The sequence below is a fragment of the Lutra lutra genome, chromosome 17 (genome assembly GCF_902655055.1).
Source record: "Lutra lutra chromosome 17, mLutLut1.2, whole genome shotgun sequence".
NCBI lineage: Eukaryota > Metazoa > Chordata > Mammalia > Carnivora > Mustelidae > Lutra > Lutra lutra.
Genome location: NC_062294.1, coordinates 46,908,319 through 46,931,415, shown reverse-complemented (window position 1 = coordinate 46,931,415; position 23,097 = coordinate 46,908,319). Strand labels below are relative to the sequence as shown.

Sequence of the window (23,097 nt, the reverse complement as noted above, 5' to 3'; positions counted from 1 at the left end):
TTCTCTGGTGTGCCCAGTGGGTACATAATGAGGGGGGCGGGAGCCAGGCCACTTGAATCTACCTCTGTGTCTTGGGGCTGGGGGCAAAAGGGAGCTTTCAGAATGAGCCAGAAAGAAAAGCCCAAAGCTGGAGGCTGGACAGAGCCTCCGGAAAGAGCATGGAGAGCCAGCTCTCCAGAAACAGGGGGAAAGACAAGGAGACTCCAGCAAGTTAAAAAAAAAAAAAAAAAAAAAAAAAATTCCCTCGGGAACTCAAATCTGCATTTGGGCAGAGGATAGGGCAACTTGGAGGGGGGCTGCGAAATAAAGCCACCCGGTTTAGTGGCGTGACCGCAAGGCAGGCGGTCCTGCTTTCCTCCTAGAAGAAACCCAGGTCCCCGCGAGCCGGGGCCACCTGCCCGACTGCTTAGGTGATCGGGCTGGCCTGAACGCCGGGTGTCTGCGCCGCCCCCGCGGTCCAGCCGCATTCCTGGCCGGGCTGGGAGGGGCCGCACACTCAGAGGCCTGGCACGGGACCCAGGCGGCGTCCTTCCTGGCGGCCGTGGGGGCAGGGCAGCGCCCGGGGTGCGGCGGGGGGAGGAGCACAGTGAAAGCTGCGGGGGGCGGAAGCAGGCGGGTGGGGGTGGGGGCCGGGAGGAGCAGAGGGCCGGACGGTGACCTCCAGGCCCACTGGGCCTCGAGTGGGGAAGACGCCGGTGAGGGGACATCAAAATCGTTGGGCCCCAGGGCCTACCCTCCGGCCGGAAGCTCCAGGGAGGCTGAAGCTGGGGTGGAACAGGGGAAGGCGGGCAGCTTCGGCGGCCCCTTGGGCCGGGAAGGGGCGGGCAGAGCGGAGCTTCCTGGAGGAGGAGAGGAAGTCGTGCCCATTTCTGGAAGTGGCTGAGGCGGCCCACGGAGGCGGAGTGGAAATGGCCCGAAGCGAGCTGGGGCGGTGGCTGAGGGTCTTCCGGGTGCCTGACTCCAACACCTGGAGACTCAGTGGGACTCAGTGGGACTCAGACTCAGTTTTGATCCGGACCCAGACCTTGGGAGTTCGGGTGTTGGGCTCAGCAATGCCCTCTGGTGCTCAGTCTGAGGGTCTGAGATGCCACTGCCTTAGGTTCCCTTGAGGTCTGTCCAGTGGTCAAGGAGTCCCCCAGTGTGGGGTCAGCAGTGCGCTATGTTTAGGACACTCTGGGAGCCTGTTTCTGATGTCTCTGTGTGCCAAATTGGGGGATAATCTGTGATACATGCTGGTGCAGACAGCCACCCATCTGTCAATGATGCTCCCATCTGCCCTGGTGCCGCTTGGCCAGCGATGCCCCCTTCTCCCCAGAGCCTCTGCAGACAGTTGCACAGGTTGTGCACTAAACATAAACACCATATTTAAGGGGCTACCATGCATGTTTCAGGCACCATTCATTTACATATTTACTACAACAGTTTCCTAGCAGATGGAGGTCAAGTGCCTTGGGGAAGGGGCAGGCCTTTTGCATAAAAGCACCATATGGGCTAGATCAGTACTAGTCCCTTCCCTCTGGTACCCTCAGGTTTATGAGCAGCTCAAGCCTGAGGGCCTACGCCACTCTCCCCTTGTCTGATCCCAGATGATTGTGCAGGCTCCCTGGCTCAAGTGTGCCCCTCCGCCCTCAGGCTCAACCCCAAGAGGCCACAGGTCCTCAGCCAGCAGATTCCAGGGCCCACACCATTCCTAGCTGAGCCACCAGCCCTGGCACTGGTTTTTCACAGAGCCTCTGTGTGCTCCCACCAGGACACTCCCCAGGCTGGCTCCCCTCCAGGGACATTCACGGGGACCCCCTCCCATGACACACACATCCTCTCCCCTTGGACACCTGAGATCTGTCCTCCTCCTTCCCTCCTTCCCTTCATTCCTTCTCTCATTCAGCAAAGATTTATGAGTAACAACTGTGTGCCTGGCCCGAAGTAAAAGGCAAACCATGTCTGTCCTCTGCTCCGGACCCTCCGAATTTATCTCAATCCTCTGAGATCCGAACTCTGCCCCTTCCAAGCCTCACCTTCCACCCCTGTCCCATTCACACACTGAGTGAACCCTTATGGAACACCTACAATGCCGGCTGCGGAAATCCAATGATGCTTAGTCAATGATTATTGACCCAATGAGACCTTGAGCAGACATGATGTTTGAAAGCCAGACCATCTGCCTTTGAACTTTGCTTTGGGGGCGCCTGGGTGGCTCAATGGGTTAAAGCCTCTGCCTTCGGCTCAGGTCATGATCCCAGGGTCCTGGGATCGAGCCCCACATCGGGCTCTCTGCTCAGCTTCCTCCTCTCTCTCTGCCTGCCTCTCTACTGACTTGTAATCTCTGTCAAATAAATAAGAAGGGAGTTTTCTCCTTGAAAAAAAAAAAAAAAGAAAAAAAAAAAAAAGAAACTTTGCTTGGCCGTTCTGCGGCTGTGTGACCCCAGGAGAGGCACTTCACCTCTCTGGGCCTCGGGAGCTCATCTGTAAAGTGGAACAGCAACAGTGCCCACCTCCAAGGGCTGTGGTTCCGGGGAGGGGGCTGTCCCAGGCAGAGGGAAGAGCACAAGCAAGGGCTAGGATGAGAGGCACCCTACAACATTTTCAGGGATCTGGAAGCTCTGGGTTTGGCTGGAAAGAGGGAGGAGCAGTGAGGCAAATCATGGGGCTGGAGGAGTCTGCAGGGGGCCAGTGCACAAGGGGCCCTGGGTGAGGGGCTTTACTGCTAAGGCATGAGGGAGTCAGGAAGTGCAGGGATCCCTCTGGCTGCCACGTGGATGTGGTGGCTCAGAGATGAGACTGAAGGCTGGTAGCCTTGAGGGGAGGCTGGGAAGGGACATCACACCCCTGGCAGGGTGGTTGGGAGGACGGGGAGAGGTGTTTAGCAAGCCAGGAGGACAGGTTCTGGAATTGATGAGACTCAATGGGGCAGGGGCCTAGGATGAGGCCCAGGGTTCTAACCAGGGAACTGGGGTGGGGGGAGACTGTGGGGCTGCACTGGGATGGTGACTGGGGGGACAAGCAGGTCTAGGGTTGATGCTAAAGCCAGAGAGGGACACAGGGGATGCGAAAGGCTGGGGGAGGGGGAACCAGGAGAAAGCATCCGGATTGCTGGGCCAGTGGGATTGGAGCTTGGAAGGGAGGGTAGGAGGCTGGAGCAGGTAGAGAGGATGGGAGGGAGGAATGGAGAAATCAGCTGCTCTGTTGGGGACCCAGCCGCCACTTGGCTCCTAGTGGGTGGGAGAGGGTTGTCCCTGAAGATAAGCTTCGACCTCTTCCCCCTCCCCACCTCGTCCCACAGGATGTCCTGTGTTTACTGAGGTGACCTTGGCCGGAACCGGGATACTGGTGCCACCCCCTAAACTCTACTTCCCATGGCCACACCCCCCTGGGGGAGGGAAAGGGAGAGAACGCAGAGCGACCGAGAAAGAGAGAGACAGAGACAAGGAATGAGGACAGAGAGAGGAACAGAGTGGTAGAGAGACACACAGACAGACACACCCTTCATGACAAAGAAGCTTCCTTTACCCGCTGTAGGGTGACCACAAAACACAGCCAACAGGGCAAAAGGCTGAATGCTTGTTCCCAGTCTCAGGGCCCACGTTCAAGGGTTCCTGTGCTCTGAGACACAGAGAGAGACAGAAGAGCGCTGTACCAGCCTCCCTTGTCCGGCTGACCCCGAGCAGAGAGGTGGATTTTCTTCCCAACTCTAGCCTGGCCTGTAGTCAGATTTTCCCACCTCGACTACTTAAAACTCCACAGACTCTGCCCTTCCTGAAGGCACAAGGCAAGCAAGGACCTTAGGATGAAGTGTCAGCCCCTCCTCACAAGCGCTGCCCAACATGGGCCTCCCCTCAGCTTCCCCTCACTCCTTCCCATTCACCGATTTCTCAAAGGGGCCCCTGTCACAGGCTGTTCCCTCTCCCTGAAACCCAGTCATTGATCCACCACCTGCCCAGCAGCCTTGCATGAACGCCTATGTATCTTTTAGGTGCTGGCTTAAATGCCACTTCCTCCAGAAAGCCCTCCCTGCCCTTTCTGATAGTCCCAGAGTGCAAGGCTCCTCTTGCAGACCTAGATATGTCCCTCATACTCCTTAAGTCAGTGTACTCATTTCACTGAGCACTTCTTGAATGCCTGCTCCCATACCACCCCCCCCCCAAGCTGTGAGCCTTGTGAAGCCGCAGTCATGGTCACTTCTGTGATATAGCCCAGGGATGGATACAGAAGAGGTGTCTGCAAATAGCTGCTGAATAAATGTATAAAATAGGAGGAGATATAAGCAAGGCGCATATTTGGCCCTGGGGACGCAGTCATTAACGAGGACTCAGCTCTCAACTTCTAGAAATTTCACATGTGCTGAGCTCTCTCTGGATTCAGGTCCTGTGCACAGGCTATTCCCTCTGCCCGTAAAACTGTTCTCCACATTCTCTTGCCTGGTTCCTGTGGGTCATCCAAATCTCAGTTCACATGTCTCCTCCTCCAGGAAGCCTTCCCTGACCTCCCTTGCAAGGCTGGAGCAGGCACCTTTCCTGGGCTCCCCCATCAAGGCCCTGACATTTCTGCCCATGACTCTCTCATCACAATCGTCACCATTCTGGGTCTGTCTCCCTGTTAGACTATGAACTCCGCAAAAACAGGCCCCGGCTGTCCAAGTCACACTGTGTCCTCGGCACCATCCAGCATAGGGTTGGACACCAGACCAGGTGCTCACGGACTGCTGACCTTGGATAAAGACCGTTGCCTTTCTCCCTTCTGGTACTTTGCCTGCATTTGCCCCTCTCCCTGGTAGCCCCTTCCTACACATTTTTTTTTTTAACCTGGCTCCCTCCTTCTCAACCAATCAGTTTGACTTCACATGTCATGTCTTCCAGAAATCCTTCCCTGAGCCTGCCCCCCAGGGTAAATTTAGGTCTGTCGGTGTCCCCAGTGCCCGGCAAAGAGGCTGCCGCTAAGGGCTTGTGTTTGTTGAGTGAATAAACGAACACATGAATGGTTGAATGGATCAATGAGAGAGACAGAGAGAGTTCGCCAGGGTGAGGGTCTCCTCAGGCCCGTCAGCCGCCCTGATCACACTGTTCCTTGCACTCTTCCCAGGAGAAGGGTTCTGGCAGGGACCTGGCCACACCCCAACCCTTGGTGGCTGCCAGGCCTGGAAGGCATTTCCCAAAGCTCAGCACATTCCTGCCTTCCCTGGCGGCTGAGAGTGGGCCGGGGGCATTTTGGAGAGAAGGGGGGAGGACCCTAGCATTCTGGGATCCTGCCAGCCTGTGCTTGATCCCTGTGCCCTCGGGAGTAGGCCCCAAACTCTCGGTGCGGGGTGGGGTACAGGTCCCCAGAGGGGCTGGGGGGCTGGTGCGAGGAGCAAGGTTGACAACTGAGGTGAAGGCCTGGTGGCCGTGTCTGGCTGGACAATGGGACAGAAGCTGCTGACGCGTGCTTTGGGGGTAATCCCCGGTTTCATCCCAGCTCTGGCCCCAGGCCGGGGCTCAGAGAGCTGGGAGCATCGGAGCCAGCGGCCGGTGGGCGCGAAGGGCATGTGGGGGTACTTGTGCTCCTTTTGCCGCCCCCCGGGGTCTGGTGAGTCAGGGCAGGCTGGGGTTGGGGGTCAGGGGATCAGGGTGAGGCCTGGTGGCCTTGGTTCGGGACTTGAGCAGGTCTGGGTTCAAAGCCTGTTGTTACCAGTGACTTGCTGCAGGCGACCTTGGGTGTCACTGTCTCTGAGCCTCCTTGTCTGTTATATGAAGAGGACAGAAGAGAGTTGCAGGGTCTCTGGGGCCCCGCAGAAGTGGGGTTGAACCCCAGCTCTACCACTTCCTGGCTGGGTAGCTAAATACTGGGTGTAATGTGCTCACCTTGAACCCTGGATCCTGGGAGCAGAGCTCAGGGTGCCCAGTATAGTACTTAGCCCACGACAGATGTACCCTCAACATGGAAACTCCATGAAACAGAGAAGTGGGGCTCCTCTGTGCCCAGTCTCACTCAGGCCTAAAGATCCCCCCACACAGCGACAAGTCTAGCCAGACCCCTAATTTGTGTGAATAATAATGCAAAATTCTTAGAAGTGGCCTCACTTGATGCCAGGCTCTTAGCCTCTTTTAACTCCTGTCATCTTTGCAGCAACCCCATGAGGTGGGCATTTTTATTATCCCTATTTTAGAGATGAAGAAGAAGAGGCCCAGGAAGATGCTGTCAGGCAGCCGGCAAGTGACTAGGCTAGGATTTGAATCCAAATGGACAGAAAGAGGGAGCGGTAGGACTTTATTTTAGGGGCCCCAGGAACCAGCAGGACCGTGCCTGGGTCTGGAACCAGGACATAATGCTAGTCGGGTGGTCAGCCTCCAAGTGCCGGCAATGACTGCAGGTCTCTGGAACAGAGGCTCCAGCAGAGGTCTTCAGCCCAGGCCAGGGCAGCAGCTGTCTCTGTCCTACGCCAGCCTAGGCTCCCCACCCCCTTCCCCCGTGCATGTAGCTGGGAGAGGGGGGATGTTTGTTTACCCACCACCCACTCCCTGGTGATGTCATGCCTCAGCAGCCAATGGCTGGGGGTCTCCCCCCACTTCTCCCCTCCCTATTCCTTTTCCCCCCCAGCCTGGGGCTGGGGCTGAGTAGACAGACCGGGAGCTCTCGAGGTGTCTGGAGGCCCAGTGGTAAGAGATCAGCCGGTCTTACCCCATCCTTGGCAATGGCCGAGAAGCCATGGGAATGAGACCTAGGGTCCTGGGAAGTGCTGGGAGGTGCTGGGAGGACACTTGGGGGGCTTCAGAGGTAGTGTGGTATAGGAGATAAAGGCACAGACTTCGGAGCCAGACCCTAGGTTCAAATCCCCAAATTCCTCTCTTTCTGGCTATGCGGTCTTGGGAATGATACTGCACCCTTTGTCCCTCTGCTATCCCACCTGTGAAATGGGCTGACAGAGGCCTCTTCACAGGGCTGGTGTGAGAGTAGATGAGTTGCTGCTTCCAGAGAACTGGGGCAGGATGCCTAGGCCGGGGCTGGCTTTTTGGTGCTTGGAATAGGGTGCTGGGGATCTTGGTGGTAGGAGGCCAGTGCCTGAGCTGGATGTTGTCGCTCACCCAGAGTTCCCCTTGGGTGAGAGAGAAAGTCTGATGAGCAAGAGCTGGATATGAGACAGCCCACCACCATTACTTGAGCACTTACTGTATACTGGCTGTATACTGTATACTGGCTCCGTTTCGCAGATGAAACCGAGTCCCTGAAAGGTGAAATACCTCGCCCAGGTGTTCATACCTGAGATGTGCTGGAGCAGGGACGGAGTGAGGCTGCTGCTAGGCCACTGTCCGAACAGAATGTCTAGGGACCCAGACAAGTCAGGTTAACTCCTGTTAACTGCTGAGGGCACCCCATCATTGGCGATTGGGGAAGCTGAGGCTCTGGATGGGGAGTGTTCTCATATAGGGTTGGCACCAGCCATGGGGAGAAGAGGGTGCCAAATGGGGGATCCCTTAGCAGGTCCTGCTCAGCTGAAGGGCCCAGGGCCCAAATGACAGGCCCTCCCCCAGCCTGCTCTGAGGGAAACCAGTGACATCTTAAATGGGACTCTCGGTCACACCTTCCTCAGGGAGGTATTTTGAGGATGTAATGAGCCAAGGTGGGCAAGGATCTTTGTGTATCGTAAGTGCTCAAGAAATGGGGACTCAGGAGAATTCTGGAAGCTGAGGAATGTACCACGGCAGGGCCACAGGACCCACTCAAGAATAGCTGTGGGCATCTGGAGGGTCCCGCCTGACCTTCAGTCACCAGGGGTACCCCTTTAGAAGATCTTCCCCTAATACAGTCAGGGACCACCAGGAACCTTCCCCCACTTGTCCTTCTCCCATCCTCCCCACCTAATGGGATGGGCAGAGCTGGGAACAGAGAGTGCCTGGGGTGTATTTGGGGGGGCTTCCTTCCGAAGCCACTCCTACCCAACCCCAGGAGCTGGGTATATGGCTCAGGAAGGGCACAGATGGGCTAAATATAACCTGGGCTCAGCAGGGAGGAGGGAGGAGGGCAAGCTCTCTTGCTCCCGCCCTGGCTAAGCTTCCTGTGCCAGCCTTTGGGTGTGACCCTTGCTGCCCTGGCCTGAGACAGGGAACTGGCAGGCCAGGAGAGCCTCCCTTCCATCTCCACTACCTCCTACAAGTATCAGGCTCTCCCACCTCCCACTCAGGATGCTATGTGGTGTCAGGGACTCAGTTTTTCAGACCTGGGTTCAAGTCCCAACTCTGCCACTGTGGTGTCTTTTTTTTTTTTTTTTTTAAGATTTTATTTATTTATTTGACAGAGAGAGATCACAAGTAGGCAGAGAGGCAGGCAGAAAGAGAGAGAGGAGGAAGCAGGCTCCCTGCTGAGATCCCAGGACCCTAAGATCATGACCTGAGCTGAAGGCAGAGGCTTTAACCCACTGAGCCACCCAGGCACCCCTGCCACTGTGGTGTCTTAACCCTCATTTATTCATCAGTAAAATGGGGTACCAAGGCCACATCTATAAAGTGCCTGCCCAGCCCATGTTTGGCCAAGGAGTTACCTTTAAAAATGCCTGTTTGGGGCACCCTCAATCCCCCACCTCCCTTCCCAGCCCAGCCCCTGCCCCAGTTCTTTTGCTGCTTGGGGCTTCTCCAGTGCTCAGAGCCACCAATGAAAGTTCAGGTCCAGAGTTGGGGTCAAGGTCAGGGTCTTGGCTGTGTGACCCTAGACAGGTCACTTCCCCTCTTTCAGCCTCAGTTTCCAACCCTAAAACAACCACCATATTCAGGGTGATTCAGAGACCTAGGGGGATCCGCACTGGGGCTAGTCTGTAGGAAATGCCACAGATGTGGGACCTGGAGCAGCTGAGGTCTCAGAGGGGAGACTGGGGAAGGCCACAGAGACCAGGACTCCTAGGAGGGCCAGGGAGAAGCCCTCTGGTACTGTGGGGTCCCTGCCAGTGGAGTGGGTACAGCTGGACCATTGAGGGGTCCCTGTGTCCTCTATCCTGGCCAGTGGTGGGCTATGAAGGGCCATTGTGTGGCTGGGGGTGGGTGGGCAGGGGTGGAATGTGACTGGGCACAGCAGATGGGCCATTGTTTGAGGGAATGTGCCGCGTGAGGCCTGACCTTTCCCGGTAGAGTGGGGGTTGGAGGGTTGGCATGCCAGGTGGGGGCTGGGAGGACAAGGCCAGCGTCGGTCAAGGGGGAGGGAATGTGGAGAGACAGTATCCATGCCCTTTTCCCCAGAAAAGCCTGTTGGGGAGGAGGCATGGGAATCCCAGTTCTGCCTCCTTCTCACTGGGCTGTGTGACTTTATGCGAGATTCTTGGCCTCTCTGAGGAGCTGTGGGTTTTCCGCAGGGAGGAGGCGGAGCACAGGACTGACAAAGAATAACCGCTCAGTACCCATTAGTTACCACCACCTGTAGAAAAGTCTGGAACTCTCAGATAAGTTCAAATCCTGGCTCAGCCACTCATGACCATTTGTGGTTGTCCTTCTCCCAGCCTCAGGTGTCTTCTCTGTAATGGGCTCGAAAACTCTCTTGACCTCACAAGAGTGTTCTGAGGTTTAGGGGCAATGAATGACCCTTGTGGGACATTTGTCACAAGATCAGGACCACAGGAAGTGCTCAGTAATAATAATAGGGCTTCTGAAGCCCCTCCATGTGCCCAGCATTTTGTATTTACCCACTTCTTTGACATAGTAGGTGCTGTTCTTCTCCCCATTTAACAGATGAGGAAGCTGAGGCCCAAAGAGGTGAGGTGATTGGCCCTCAGGGAGGACAGGGGAGTGGTTAGGATTGTTTTATGGTGAATTTGGCTCTCTCGGTCGACCCAGGTGGTTGGCGCAGGGGCTCTACTCTCAGGTAGTCCTAGGAGTCAGCTCTGGCTTTACTTTACTGTTTGTTGGCCAATAAAGGTGTTCTAGGCCTCAGTTCCTCCCCCCCCCCCAACCCTGCACTGTGGGGATGGGATCCTGACAGAGCGCAGGAAGCATCCGGCACTCAGGAAGCAATGGGTGGGGGGTGCCTGGGTGGCTCAGTGGGTTAAATCCTCTGCCTTCAGCTCAGGTCATGATCCCAGGGTCCTGGGATCGAGCCCCACATTTCTCCTCTTTCTCTGCCTGCTTGTGATCTCTGTCTGTCAAATAAATTTTAAAAATCTTAAAAAAAAAAAAAAAAAAAGGAAGCAATGGGTGGGGTTAGCTGATGGTAATGCTCACGTTCTTCTTCTCAGAGCCCCGGACCCAGGAGGCCCAAGGAGCTGGCCGTGACCCTGAGGTGAGCATTGGCCGGTGCCACATGCCCCCCCCTCCCCGCCAATCCCTCCCCGGCCTGCTTGGAGCCTCATGCCCTGGTCTCTTCCTGACAGGTAGCAAGACCCCAGAGGAAGGGTGTGAGCCCTGCAGAGGACTGTGCCTGTGCTACACCCCAGGCTGGGCTCCTGTTAGGCGGGGGTGCCTGTGCCCAGGCAGCGGTGAGAGGAAGGGGTGGGGGGCCCTTCTCCTGTTCTGATACCCGTCTTGGCCTCTCCCTCCACACCTGGCTTCCTCCTCGCCACTCTCCTGGCCTCAAGCTTCCCTTCCTGTCCCCCACAGGCTCAGAGGCAGCTGCTCCATGCAGAGCTAAAGCTGGTTCTGCAGCAGAAGGGAGAGAGGAAGCAGGAGCCTGGGGCTCCGGTGACTCCCAGCTGTGCCATGGAGGCCAGGAGCCGGAGCGCTGAGGTGAGCACTCACATGCCCTGCAAGGGGAACCTGGGGGCGGGGGGCGGGTAGGGGGCACAGACTGAGGCAGCAAGAAGACACTTCCTGGTTTCTCTGTGCCTCAGTCTCCCCATCCGTGAAATAGAAATAGTGACAGTGCCTATTTTATAGGTCACTGGGAGGAAAAGAATTTGAACATATGGAAAGTGCTTAGCAGTGCCTGGTACAAACTGAGAGTCCAAGCAGCGAATTCATTGGGGGCTTAACGGAGTTATATTAATAACGGGCTAAAGAAAATTGGGCAGAAACTTTTTGTTGGAAGAGGCAGGCTGCTATGGGGGTTAAATACGTGAGCTTTGAGCTCCTGGGCTTAAATGCCAACCCCCCACTTTGGTTGTGCAGCTCCAAACAGGGGACCTGACCTCTCAAACCCTGTTTTCCCATTGGTGAAATGGGACAACGGTCACTGTTATGACGCTAGAGGACCCGCATTGACCGCTTTCTACAGGATGCTAGGCACAGAGTGGGTCTACTTTTCCCGGAGCCAAGCTGAAGCCGAGGGGTGGCAGACCGGGGGGAAGGCCAAGGAGGTCACTCACTGCCTCCAGGATGGCCTAGGGGCTCTGAGGTCACAGACGGGGGTTTAAGCCCAGCTGCTTAACTCTGCTGTGTGGCATTAGGCAAATCACTCCTCTTCTCTTTACCTTTGTGTCTGTCCGTGCTGTGGGGAGGATAAAATGAGATGCTGTAGGTAAAATGCTTAGCCCAGGGCCTTGGGGAGGTGGTCATGTTCCTGCTGTTCCCAGCTGCCTCTACAACTCTTCTCACCTCCTCTCAACATGCTCCTCCTAGCCCTCTAGTCCCAGGGCCACTGCCAGCCTCGACCTGCTGCCCTAACCCTCTCCAAGCCCTGGGCTCAACTCCAATCTACCCAGTCCCGATGCCCCGCCCATTACAGCATCCTCGGATCCCTGTTGCTTCAGGTCTCAGCTCACAGGGACTCCTTCCGTAAACCCATGTCACCCATGGACCCAGAGAAGGCAAAGTTCTCCCCCAGAAACACACAGCAGATTGAGTTCCTAGACCGGTGTGGAACTGGGGTCTCTCACGGCCTCTTCTAAATCCCGGATGTGAATCCCGACGGGCGCTGCTGGGCCAGGGCCAGGACAGCACCATTTACAGTGAATACCAGGAATGCCATGTCTGCTGGTCCACTACTCATCACCCACGCACCCCTCTTCTTCACTGGATTCCCTCTCCCAAAGGCGTTATGCAGATCTTGGGGTCACAGAGTCCACAATAGGGCATAGTCTCACACGCGTTCAGGCCTCTGAAGAGCCCGGTCTCACCCTCCCCACTTCATCCTGCACCACTTAAAGATCCAGCACTTTCCTCGGAAGCCCATCCTCACCCCAGCCCTTGCTGGGCTGTTTTTAAAGCCTTTTTCCATACCTCAGTCCCACCCTATGGATCCCCGCCTTACCTTCCTGTATTACTCTCTTGCCACACCCCTCCCAGATTTTTGGCCCCTCCTCTGTGGCCTGAGCTCTACCTGCGCGAGCGGTCTGTTCACAAGCCCAACCCCTAGCCTCGCCCCCGAACTGGTCCCGCCCCCGAGGACAGAGCCCGCCCTATCAGGCCCTCCCCTCTCGCACATGCCCCCCGCTCCCCCCGCCTCGCTACTCCGCTTCTCGTCTATAACCCCGCCCCTTCGACCCCGGCCCCAGGGCTCCGGCCGACAGCAGTGGACCCAGCCGTTGAGCCTTGCCGCTGGTGCGAGAGAGCAGGCGGCCCTCGCGCTTCCTCAAAGGGAAGATGTCGGAGTGGGTGGGCCCGCACGGCCGGCCAGAGCCGCGCTCAGGGTCGTGTAACTGGAGGACCCTTTTAAGAGCCACTTTTAAGCGCGATGCCGGACTCTGGGCGAGGTCCGGCACCAGCGCCCCATGGCGACCCCTCGCTGCCCTCCGCAGGAGCTGAGGCGGGCGGAGTTGGTGGAGATCATCGTGGAGACCGAGGCGCAGACCGGGGTCAGCGGTATCAACGTAGCAGGCGGCGGCAAGGAGGGAATCTTTGTCCGCGAGCTTCGGGAGGACTCGCCCGCGGCCAGGAGCCTCAGCCTGCAGGAAGGTGGGCGGTCCGGGAGCGTGCGGCGGGGCCTTTCCGAGGCGGCGCCTTTTGGAGGCGGCGGGGTTAGGAGTGCGCCCCAGGTCCCGGGCGTGGCCTGCTCCCAGGAGGCGGGGAGAGTGGCTTGGGGCGGGGCTTTGTGTGTCCGCCTGGCAGTGGCTAAGAGCGGGCTCTGGAGGCTCATAGTGTCGGTTTGACTTCGAGATCTGCAGCTAGCTTGTGATCTTATGTGCCTTGGGTTTTCCATCTCGAAAATGGGAATAATTCTAGTACTCACCTCGCAGGGTTATTACGTGGATCAAGTGAGTCAGTAGTTGAAAATGCTTAGCGCATAGCTAAGTGGCACACAGTAAGCACCGTGTAAGCACTAGTTATTATTTTTGTTTTTGGGCCTGGAGAAAAGAGGTGGAGTTAACTTGGAGGGAATCTTAGTAAGTAAGGGATATTTTAAGTGACATGGATGAAGCCGATGTGATTTATTCATGCAACAACTATTTACTAAGTGCCTTCTATTTCCAGATACGATTCTAGGTGCTTGGGCTACTACAGTGAACAAAACAGAACACACTCTCTGCATTTATGCTTACTTTCTAGAAGGGAGAGATATATTTGACCAAAATATGTAAAACACATAGTAAACTAGAAGGCATTGTGTGCTGTGCGTGCCTGTAGGACAGTTGTATTTTTAAATAGAGTGAGGCAGGAAGGGAGGAAAGGCCTGGTGGAGGGAAGGGAGTGAGCTGTATGGCCATCTGGTTTTCAGAGGGCTTCATAGGCCATGGTGAGAATTTTGGCTTTTAATCTGGGAAGGTTGTGAGTGGGACAGCACAGAACTCCCTGCTTGTGCATGTACTCTCTCTCAAACAAGTAAAATCTTTAAAACGTTTTTATTTTTATATTTTTATTTTTTAAGATTTTTATTTATTTGACACAGAAGAGAAAGCACAGGCAGGAGGAGTAGCAGGCAGAGGGAGAGGGAGAGGGAGAAGCAGACTCCCCACTGAGCAGGGAGCCGGATATAGGGCTCAATCCCAGGACCCTGGGATCATGACCCAAGCCAAAGGCAGCTGCTTAACCATCTGAGCCACCCAGGCGCCCTAAGACGGTTTTTTTTTTTTTTTAACTTTATTTGAAAGAGTGAGAACTAGCAGGGGTGGGGGAAGGAGCAGAGGAAGAGGGAGAAGCAGATTCCCCAATGATCAGAGAGCCTGATGTGGACTCAATCCCAGGATCCTGGGATCATGACCTGAGCCAAAAGCAGATGCTTAACCAAGTGAGCCAACCAGGTGCCCCAAGATAACTTTAAATAAATAAGTACACACACACACACACACACACACACACACACACACACAGCCTACTCTGATTATCCAGGTAAGACATGGTGATGTTCAGACACAAAACAGTGTTAATGGGCATGAAGAGAAAGGTTTGGATTCTGGATATATTTTATTTTATTTATTATTATTTTTTTCTGGATATATTTTAAAGGAGGAGCCTTCAGGACTGGATATGGGGTGTGATGAAAAGAGAAGGGTCAAGGATGTGTCCAGGGATTCTTGACCTGAGGTTGGAGTTGCTAGTTCCACAAAAGGGCAACACTGGGGCTGGAGCTTGTTCGGAGTAAGGCCAGAACAGTTTGGATCTGTCAAGTGAAGGATATCTGTTGGATGCCATGGTGAAGCTGTGGAGGGGGAAGTGGATATATGAGTCTAGAATGGAAGGGAGAGTGCTGGACTGGAGAAATGGACTTGGGAGTTGTCAGCCCATTTATGGTCTTTAAACTCCTAATCTGTGGGGCGCCTGGGTGGCTCAGTGGGTTAAAGCCTCTGCCTTCGGCTCAGGTCATGATCCCAGGGTCCTGGGATCGAGCCCCGCATCGGGCTCTCTGCTCGGCGGGGAGCCTGCTTCCTCCTCTCTCTCTGCCTGCCTGTCTGCCTACTTGTGATCTGTCTGTCAAATAAATAAATAAAATATTTAAAAAAAATAAAATAAACTCCTAATCTGGGTGAGCTTCCTAAAGGGGTGAATATAGCATGGAGATAGAGATGAGAAGGGGCCCAAGGCCTGAGCTCTGGTGTGTCATTAAGAGATCCAGGAGGTGGGGAGGCTGAGAAGAAACCTCCAGGAGGTTCTAGAGGGTGTGTCTTACCCTGGAACCCAAGCCAGACAAATGAATGAAGGAGAGAGTCATGTTAGGTCGAAGTCTGTGAGGTCCCCTCAAATCAAGTCTGGGACTTGATCACTGGGCTTAGCTATACAGACGTATGGGACCTTGAGAGGGGCCATTCAAGTTTCTGGAAATGGGTGTCAGAAGTGTGGTTGGAGACATGGAAAGTGATGCAGCTAGACGACTCAGTGCATTTGTCATTAAGGTGAACAGATAAATGGAGCAGGAGCTCCAGGAGTGAGGTCAAGATAACTTTTCCTATGGGGCAAATAATGGTATGTTGTATGCATATGGGGATAACACAGAAGAAAGGGACAAATTGGTGATGCGGGGAGAGAGGGGAGAACTGCTGGAGGATGTCCCTGAGAAGGTGGTGGAAAGGCTGACCTGAGTTGGAAGTGGGGACAGTTCATCCTTAGAAATAGGTGGAGAGTGGAGTGAATAGCCACAGGAACTGGGGGGTGAGTATGGCGTGGAAGATTCTGGAAGGTCTGATTCTGTCCTCTCAGTAAACAAAGTCAGTGTCTTAAAATGTGAGAATAGGGGAGTGCATGAGTGGCTCCACTGGCTAAATTTCTGCCTTGGGGTCAGGTCATGATCACAGAGTTTTGAGATCAAGCCCTGAGTCCATCCAGCTCCCTGGTCAGCAGGGACTCTGTTTCTCCCTCTCCCTCTGCCCCTCTGCCCACTTACTTGTGTGCTTTCTTGCTCTCTTAAATAAATGAACAAAATCTTTAAAAAATAAAATAAAATGTGAGAATGGGGAGGGTGTCTGGATGGCTCAGTAGTCTGGGCGGGGTGGGGGGGGGTGTCTGTCCTCCACTCAGGTCATGATCCCAGCGTCTTAGGATCAAGGTCCACATGGGGCTCCCTGCCCAACGGAGAGCCTGTTTTTCATTCTCCTCCCTGCTTGTTCTCTCTGTTGCTATCTCTGTCTCTCTCTCTCAAATAAATAAATAAAATCTTTATAATAAATAAAGTAAAATGTGAGAATGGGGGAGGGAAGTGGAAAGGCAATGGGTGTGGCTTGGATGGGAGGGGATTTGTTTGGCAGGGGCGGGGCTAAGGCCATGGGGCGGGGCTTCACCTGAGCCTGTCTGGATCTCAAACTGGGAGGACTTCGCTTCTCAAGTCTGTACTGGGGGCTGGGGCGGGGAGGATAGGCGGGGCCAAGGTTTGGGGCCCGCCAGCCTTGCTGAGGTCGCTCCAGGGAAGTGGGTGGAACCAGGCCTAGGTGGAGCCAGCAGATGCCCACGCCCTGCCCACGTCCACCTTGCCTACAGGAGACCAACTACTGAGCGCCCGTGTGTTCTTCGAGAACTTCAAGTACGAGGACGCACTACGTCTGCTGCAATGTGCCGAGCCTTACAAGGTCTCCTTCTGCCTGAAGCGCACTGTGCCCACGGGGGACCTGGCGCTGCGGCCTGGCACCGTGGCCGGCTACGAGATCAAGGGCCCACGGGCCAAGGTGGCCAAGCTGGTACGCGTGCTTAGCCCGGCGCCGGCTCTGGACTGCCCCAGCGATCCAGTCTCTGCGCCCTGAGCCCTACTCTTCCACACCGTGGGTCGTCTTATCACTAACCCAACGCTAATCCCACTGTCCGCCTTCTGTTCTCTACCCCTAAACTCCTCCCTGGGGAGGGGGACCCACCTGTCTCAGACCAGGGCCTTTACCCACTTTGGAGAGCTATTAGCTCTAGGCTTGCCAGTAGTCCTGCACCAGGGAACTCCAAACCAGCAAGGCCAGGTTCAAGCCTGAGTGCTGCTAACTTACTGCTGAGTGACCCTGGACCAGTTTCTTTCCCTTTCTGGGCCTCAGTTTCCCCATCTCTAGAATGAAGGTATTGGGGAAAATCCTGGATGAGGACCTAGCAGTCTTGGGTCCCAGTTCCTACACTCCTGTTGACTCATTGTCAGCTGCTAAATGAATGTCTGTGCCTTACGGGGGCAGTAATTGTGAAATGACAGGAAGGAAGTGGGGCTGGTGTTTTGGGGACAAGATGCTTCATCCAACACATCCCCAGCCTGGTGCAATGCCAGATGGGGTTCCCCCTGTCTTCCCCGAGCCTCCCACTGTCCCACCGCCTCCCGCATCTCTCCTCTCTCCCCAGAACATCCAGAGTCTGTCCCCCGTGAAGAAGAAGAAGATGGTGATGCCCGGGGCCCTGGGGGCCCCTGCAGACCTGGCCCCTGTTGACGTCGAATTCTCCTTTCCCAAGTTCTCCCGTCTGCGTCGGGGCCTCAAAGCCGAGGCTCCCAAGGGTCCCGTCCCAGCTGCCCCAGCCCGCCGGCGCCTCCAGCTGCCTCGGCTGCGCGTCCGAGAAGTGGCAGAAGAGGCCCAGGCAGCCCGGCTGGCCGCTGCTGCTCCTCCCCCAAGGAAAGCCAAAGTGGAGGCTGAGGTGGCAGCAGGAGCTCGTTTCACAGCCCCCCAGGTGGAGCTGGTTGGGCCCCGGCTGCCAGGCGCCGAGGTCGGTGTCCCCCAGGTCTCAGCCCCCAAGGGACTGGGAGAGGTGGCTCTCCACCTGCCAAGCCTTGGACTAGGAGCCCCCACTGCCCCTGCTGTGGAGCCCGTGGCCCTAGGGATTCAGGTCCCCCAAGTGGAGCTGCCCACCTTACCATCGCTCCCCACTCTGCCCACACTTCCCTGCCTGGAAACCCGGGAAGGGGCTGCGGCCGTGACGGTGCCCACTCTGGATGTGGCAGCGCCTGCCATAGGGGTGGACCTGGCCTTGCCAGGTGTGGAGGTGGAGGCCCGGGGAGAGGCACCTGAGGTGGCCCTGAAGATGCCCCGCCTCAGTTTCCCCCGATTCGGGACTCGAGCAAAGGAAGTCGCCGAGGCCAAGTTGGCCAAGGGCAGCCCCGAGGCCAGGGTGAAGGGGCCCAGACTTCGGATGCCCACCTTTGGGCTTTCGCTCCTGGAGCCCCGGCCTACTGCTGCCGAAGCTGCTGTCGAGAGCAAGCTGAAGCTGCCCACCATCAAGATGCCCTCGTTTGGCCTTGGGGTCTCGGCCCCTGAGGTCAAGGTGCCCAAAGGGCCTGAGGTGAAGCTCCCGAAGGTGCCGGAGATGGCCGTGCCAGAGGTGCGGCTCCCCGACGTTCAGCTCCCCAAAGTCCCCGAGATGAAGCTCCCAAAGGTGCCAGAGATGGCCGTGCCCGAGGTGAGGCTCCCCGATGTTCAGCTCCCTAAAGTCCCCGAGATGAAGCTCCCCGAGATGAAGCTCCCGAAGGTGCCAGAGATGGCCGTGCCCGAGGTGCGGCTCCCCGACGTGCAGCTCCCCAAAGTCCCCGAGATGAAGCTCCCGAAGGTGCCAGAGATGGCCGTGCCCGAGGTGCGGCTCCCCGACGTGCAGCTCCCCAAAGTCCCCGAGATGAAGCTCCCCGAGATGAAGCTCCCGAAGGTGCCAGAGATGGCCGTGCCCGAGGTGCGGCTCCCCGACGTGCAGCTCCCCAAAGTCCCCGAGATGAAGCTCCCCGAGATGAAGCTCCCGAAGGTGCCAGAGATGGCCGTGCCCGAGGTGCGGCTCCCCGACGTGCAGCTCCCCAAAGTCCCCGAGATGAAGCTCCCCGAGATGAAGCTCCCGAAGGTGCCAGAGATGGCCGTGCCAGATGTGCAACTCCCAGAGGTAGGCCTCCCCAAAGTGTCAGAGATGAAGCTCCCAAAGGTGCCGGAGATGGCCGTGCCCGAGGTGCGGCTCCCCGACGTGCAGCTGCCGAAAGTCCCTGAGATGAAGCTCCCCGAGATGAAGCTCCCTGAGATGAAACTGCCAGAGATAAAACTCCCCAAGGTGCCTGAGATGGCTGTGCCCGAGGTCCACCTCCCGGAGGTGCAGCTGCCAAAGGTGTCAGAGATTCGACTGCCAGAAATGCAGGTGCCCAAGGTCCCAGAGGTGCATCTTCCAAAGGCGCCCGAGGTGAAGCTGCCCAAGGCTCCGGAGGTGCAGCTAAAAGCCGAGCAGGCAGAGGGGATGGAATTTGGCTTCAAGATGCCCAAGATGACCATGCCCAAGCTAGGGAGGGCAGAGTCTCCATCGCAAAGCAAGGCAGGCGAGGCAGGGGCTGAGGTCTCTGGGAAGCGGGTGACACTGCCCTGTCTGCAGCCAGAGGTAGGTCCCGAGGCTCGTGTGGGCGTCCCCACTCTCACACTGCCCTCCGTGGAGCTAGACCTGCCGAGGGCCCTCAGCCTGGAGGGGCAGGTCCCAGCAGCCGAAGTGGGCAAGGTGGAGCGGGCAGAGGGCCCTGGGGTGGCCGCAGGGGTCGGGGAAGTGGCCTTCCGAATGCCCTCTGTTGAAATCGTCACGCCACAGTTGCCTACTGTGGAAGTAGAGGAGGGGCGGCTCGAGGTGATGGAGATGAAAGTCAAGCCCTCCTCCAAGTTCTCCCTGCCCAAGTTTGGACTCTCGGGGCCCAAGGTGGCCAAGGCAGAGGCTGAGGGGGCTGGGCGAGCCACCAAGCTGAAGGTGTCCAAGTTCGCCATCTCACTCCCCAAGGCCCGAGCGGGGACTGAGGCTGAAGTGAAAGGGGCCGGGGAGGCAGGCCTGCTGCCTGCCCTCGATCTATCCATCCCGCAGCTCAGCCTGGACGCCCGTCTGCCCACAGGCAAGGTGGAGGTGGCAGGGGCTGACGTCAAGGTCAAGGGGCCGAGGTTTGTCCTGCCCAAGTTTGGGGTCAGGGGCCGGGATGCTGAGGCAGGAGAACTAGCGCCAGGGGTGGCCGAGTTGGAGGGCAAGGGCTGGGGTTGGGATGGGAAGGTGAAGATGCCCAAGTTGAAGATGCCCTCCTTTGGGCTGGCTCGGGGGAAGGAAGCTGAAATCCAGGGTGGGCGTGTCAGCCCAGGAGAAAAGCCCGAGTCCGTGGCTGGGCAGCTTAAGATCCCTGAGGTGGAGCTGGTCACCCTGGGGGCCCAGGAGGAAGGGAGGGCTGAGGGGGTAGTAGCTGTCAGTGGCTTACGGCTCTCAGGCCCCCAAGTGTCCATGACCAGGCCGGCAGGCACTGAGGGCAAGGAGGGGGCGCTGAGGATGCCCCTGGGCATCTCCCTGCCCCAGGTCGAGCTGTCTGGCTTCGGGGAGGCTGGCCTGGGCACCACCACTGGGCCACAGGTCAAGGGTGCAGCCCCATCAGTGGAGGGTGCAGCAGGCTACAGGGTCCAGGTGCCTCAGGTGACTTTGTCTCTGCCTGGAGCCCAGGTGGCAGGTGGCGAGCTGTTGGTAGGTGAGGGTGTCTTCAAGATGCCTGCTGTGTCGGTGCCCCAGGTTGAGCTGGACGTGGGGCTGGGCCGAGACGCGCAGCTGGGTGAGGCAGCCACAGGCGAGGGGGGCTTGAGCCTGAAGATGCCCACACTGGGGGCCAGAGCTGAGGCTGGGGAAGAGGGGTCTGGAGACCAGTCCCCAGGGGCCGAGCGCACCTTCCACCTCTCACTACCCGACGTCGAGATCTCCCCACCCACCGTGGGCAGCCATGCTGAGTACCAGGTGGCAGAGGGCGACGGGGAGGCCGGACACAAGCTCAAGGTGCGGCTGCCCCGATTTGGCCTGGTTCGGGCCAAGGAAGGCGTTGAAGAGGGTGAGAAGACCAAGAGCCCCAAACTCAGGCTGCCACGAGTGGGCTTCAGCCAGAGCGAGGCAGTCCCTGGGGAGAGCTCCCCCAGCCCTGAGGAGGAAGAGGAGGAGGGTGGCGGGGAAGGGGCCTCTGGGCGCCGAGGCAGAGTCCGGGTCCGCTTGCCCCGTGTGGGCCTGGCCACCTCGTCTAAGGCCTCTCGGGGCCAGGAGGGCGAGGCAGCCCCCAAGTCCCCTGGTGGGGAGAAGTCACCCAAGTTCCGCTTCCCCCGGGTGTCCCTAAGCCCCAAGGCCCGGAGTGGGAGTGGGGACCAGGAAGAGGGTGGATTCCGGGTTCGGCTGCCCAGTGTGGGGTTTTCAGAGACAGGGGCTCCAGGCCCTGCCAGGATGGAGGGGGCTCAGGCTGCTGTCGTCTAAAGTCCCAGAGCAGAGGGAACGTCCCCTCCCATTCCCTATTCCTGCCTCCTTCTTGTTTTGTGTGTGAGATAACTAGCACTAACCCCTCAGAGGGCCGGGAGGTGGCTGACTGACCGGGACCGGGCCAGGGAGGCCTCATGCCTGGCTCACTGGCAGGAGGGCCTGTATCTTGCCGAACCATGTGAATAAAATAATCCAGAGGTAGCCTTGTGTTGGGTTTCTTGTGTGTGTGTGTGTGTGTGTGTGTGTGTGTGGCGGAGGAACAGGGGAGGGTGGAGAGGGTGCAGGGAAAGAGGTCCCCAAGGAGGGGGCCTGCTGGAGCCTGGCCTGAGGAGGGCCTCTGTTGGCAGACACCGGGCCACCCCAGGTCTGAAGAGAGTCAGGAAAGATTAGCAGTGGGTCCTGCCCTAGCCATTCAGAACTCCCCAGGGCCTCTGAGCCAGATCCCTAGGCTGAGGCCTCTCCCACCAGGACCTCCCTGGGGGGCCCTGAGAGAGCAGCACAATTGCTACGCATGTGACCTCTGCTGGCCACCTTCTCCTCGACAAGGCCACCTCCACATCCCGGGGATTGCTTTCCTGTCTGGCTTGTTTGACTGCCCCATCCGGCCCGGCCCCACCCAGGAAGGCCCCTCCTGCTCCCTCTCCAGGCTCCAGTCCTCTTAGGACTAGGTCCCAGCATCCTCAGCTCCCATCAGGGCTGGCTGGGCCTTGGCTCCCAGGGACCCATTCCCACGCAGGTCCTAAGCCCCCGCCAAGGAGCTCCAGACTCCCCCGCATCTCTCTGCGGTGGCCCAGGCTGGGACAAAAAGATACTCTGTCCAGTCCCAAGTGTCCCCCTGACGCCCCAGTATCCGTCTGTCTGCTCTCCTCACATCCAGCCATGCCCTTGAGTTGTCACACACCACTGGCTTACTCTAGTATCTTCTCCATTAAAGCTGACCTCCCCTGGGTCACCACCTGGTCACGTGCTTTCTCTTCATCCCCACCAGACATGGCAGGAGTGACTTATACCTCTGGTGCACACTCTTTGCCCAGCCCTCCCCTCCCCCCACTTGGTGTTTCCCTCCCACTACGGCTGACCTGTCAGTGTCTATGGTGACTTCTCTATGGCCATGCTGAGGGCTTCCTCTGTCTCTCTTGTCCTGACTTCTCAGGGTCCCTTTCTCCTTTCTAAACACTCTCTTCTCTCTTCCCCACTCCTCTCTCTCCTCATGCCCGTTGGGCCCTCAGGACTCTTGTGAGGCCCTCAGCCACCTCCACCCCGTCCCCAGGCCATGTCACCCTCCCTGTGGTCCACATGGGAACCTAGTGTCCCTTGAGTGCCCCCGCTGGACGTGGCAGTGGTTCGGAGCTTGGGTCTAGAGTCAGACTGCTTGGGGTCAAAGCCTGTCGCTGGCACCCAACTGGGTGGCCTTCGGCATTTTTTCAACTTCTTTGCATCTTTTCTCTTCCATAAATGTTGCTATTAAAATGTATGTTTAAGGGACGCCTGGGTGGCTCAGTTGGTTGGACGACTGCTTTCGGCTCAGGTCATGATCCTGGAGTCCCGGGATCGAGTCCCGCATCGGGCTCCCAGCTCCACGGGGAGTCTGCTTCTCCCTCTGACCTTCTCCTCGTTCATGCTCTCTCTCACTGCCTCTCTCTCAAATAAATAAATAAAATATTTTTAAAAATGTATGTTTAAGGACGGGTTAAGGCTTCTAAAGCACTCCAGACTTGTCTAACCTGACATCAGCATCTGCTCCCCTAAGGTGTTCCTTATCCATGTCCCTGTTCCAGGGACCATCCCTGAGCCCTGGGCCTTGTTCTGGATGGTTCCCTCGCCCCCACCAAACTATCGGTCCTATAGCCTGCCCTCCTGGCTGCCAGTCTCATACACCAGCCTCCCCGCCGCACTCCCTGCTCCAGGGTCCAGGCCTCCACTCTTGTCCCCTCTGATCCACTCTTATTTGCTCGATAGCTTTCTGACATTTAAATCTGACCCTGTACTTTCTTGCTCAGAGCCCTTCTGTGGCTCCCCAGGGCCCTCAGAGAGATGAGTCCAAACTCCTTAGCCTGGCATTCAAGACCTTTTACCAGCTGGCCTGGCTTGAGCGGCACCCCTCCCCCCATGGCATCCACGGGTAGGGGCAGGTGTTTGCTCACATGGGGACACACACACACACACACACACACACACA

At 57.3% G+C, this 23,097-nt stretch overlaps 1 protein-coding gene across 6 annotated transcripts; it reads left to right on the top strand.

Annotated features, from left to right (window-relative positions):
* The first annotated feature begins 6,602 nt into the window (after positions 1-6,602).
* PRX (periaxin) lies at positions 6,603-21,119 on the top strand. Of its 6 annotated transcripts, none has more exons than XM_047712077.1 (8): positions 6,603-6,629; positions 10,187-10,230; positions 10,322-10,426; positions 10,548-10,673; positions 12,623-12,779; positions 16,230-16,426; positions 17,058-18,056; positions 18,150-21,119. In XM_047712077.1, the coding sequence occupies exons 4-8, from the start codon at positions 10,647-10,649 to the stop codon at positions 20,913-20,915; spliced, it is 4,146 nt and encodes a 1,381-aa protein (XP_047568033.1). In that variant the 5' UTR covers positions 6,603-6,629; positions 10,187-10,230; positions 10,322-10,426; positions 10,548-10,646; the 3' UTR covers positions 20,916-21,119. The 6 variants fall into 6 exon arrangements, with proteins under 6 accessions (XP_047568033.1, XP_047568034.1, XP_047568031.1 ...); XM_047712078.1 differs by having other exon boundaries at positions 17,058-18,080; positions 18,237-21,119; XM_047712075.1 differs by having other exon boundaries at positions 17,058-18,173; positions 18,252-21,119.
* The last annotated feature ends 1,978 nt before the right edge of the window (positions 21,120-23,097 follow it).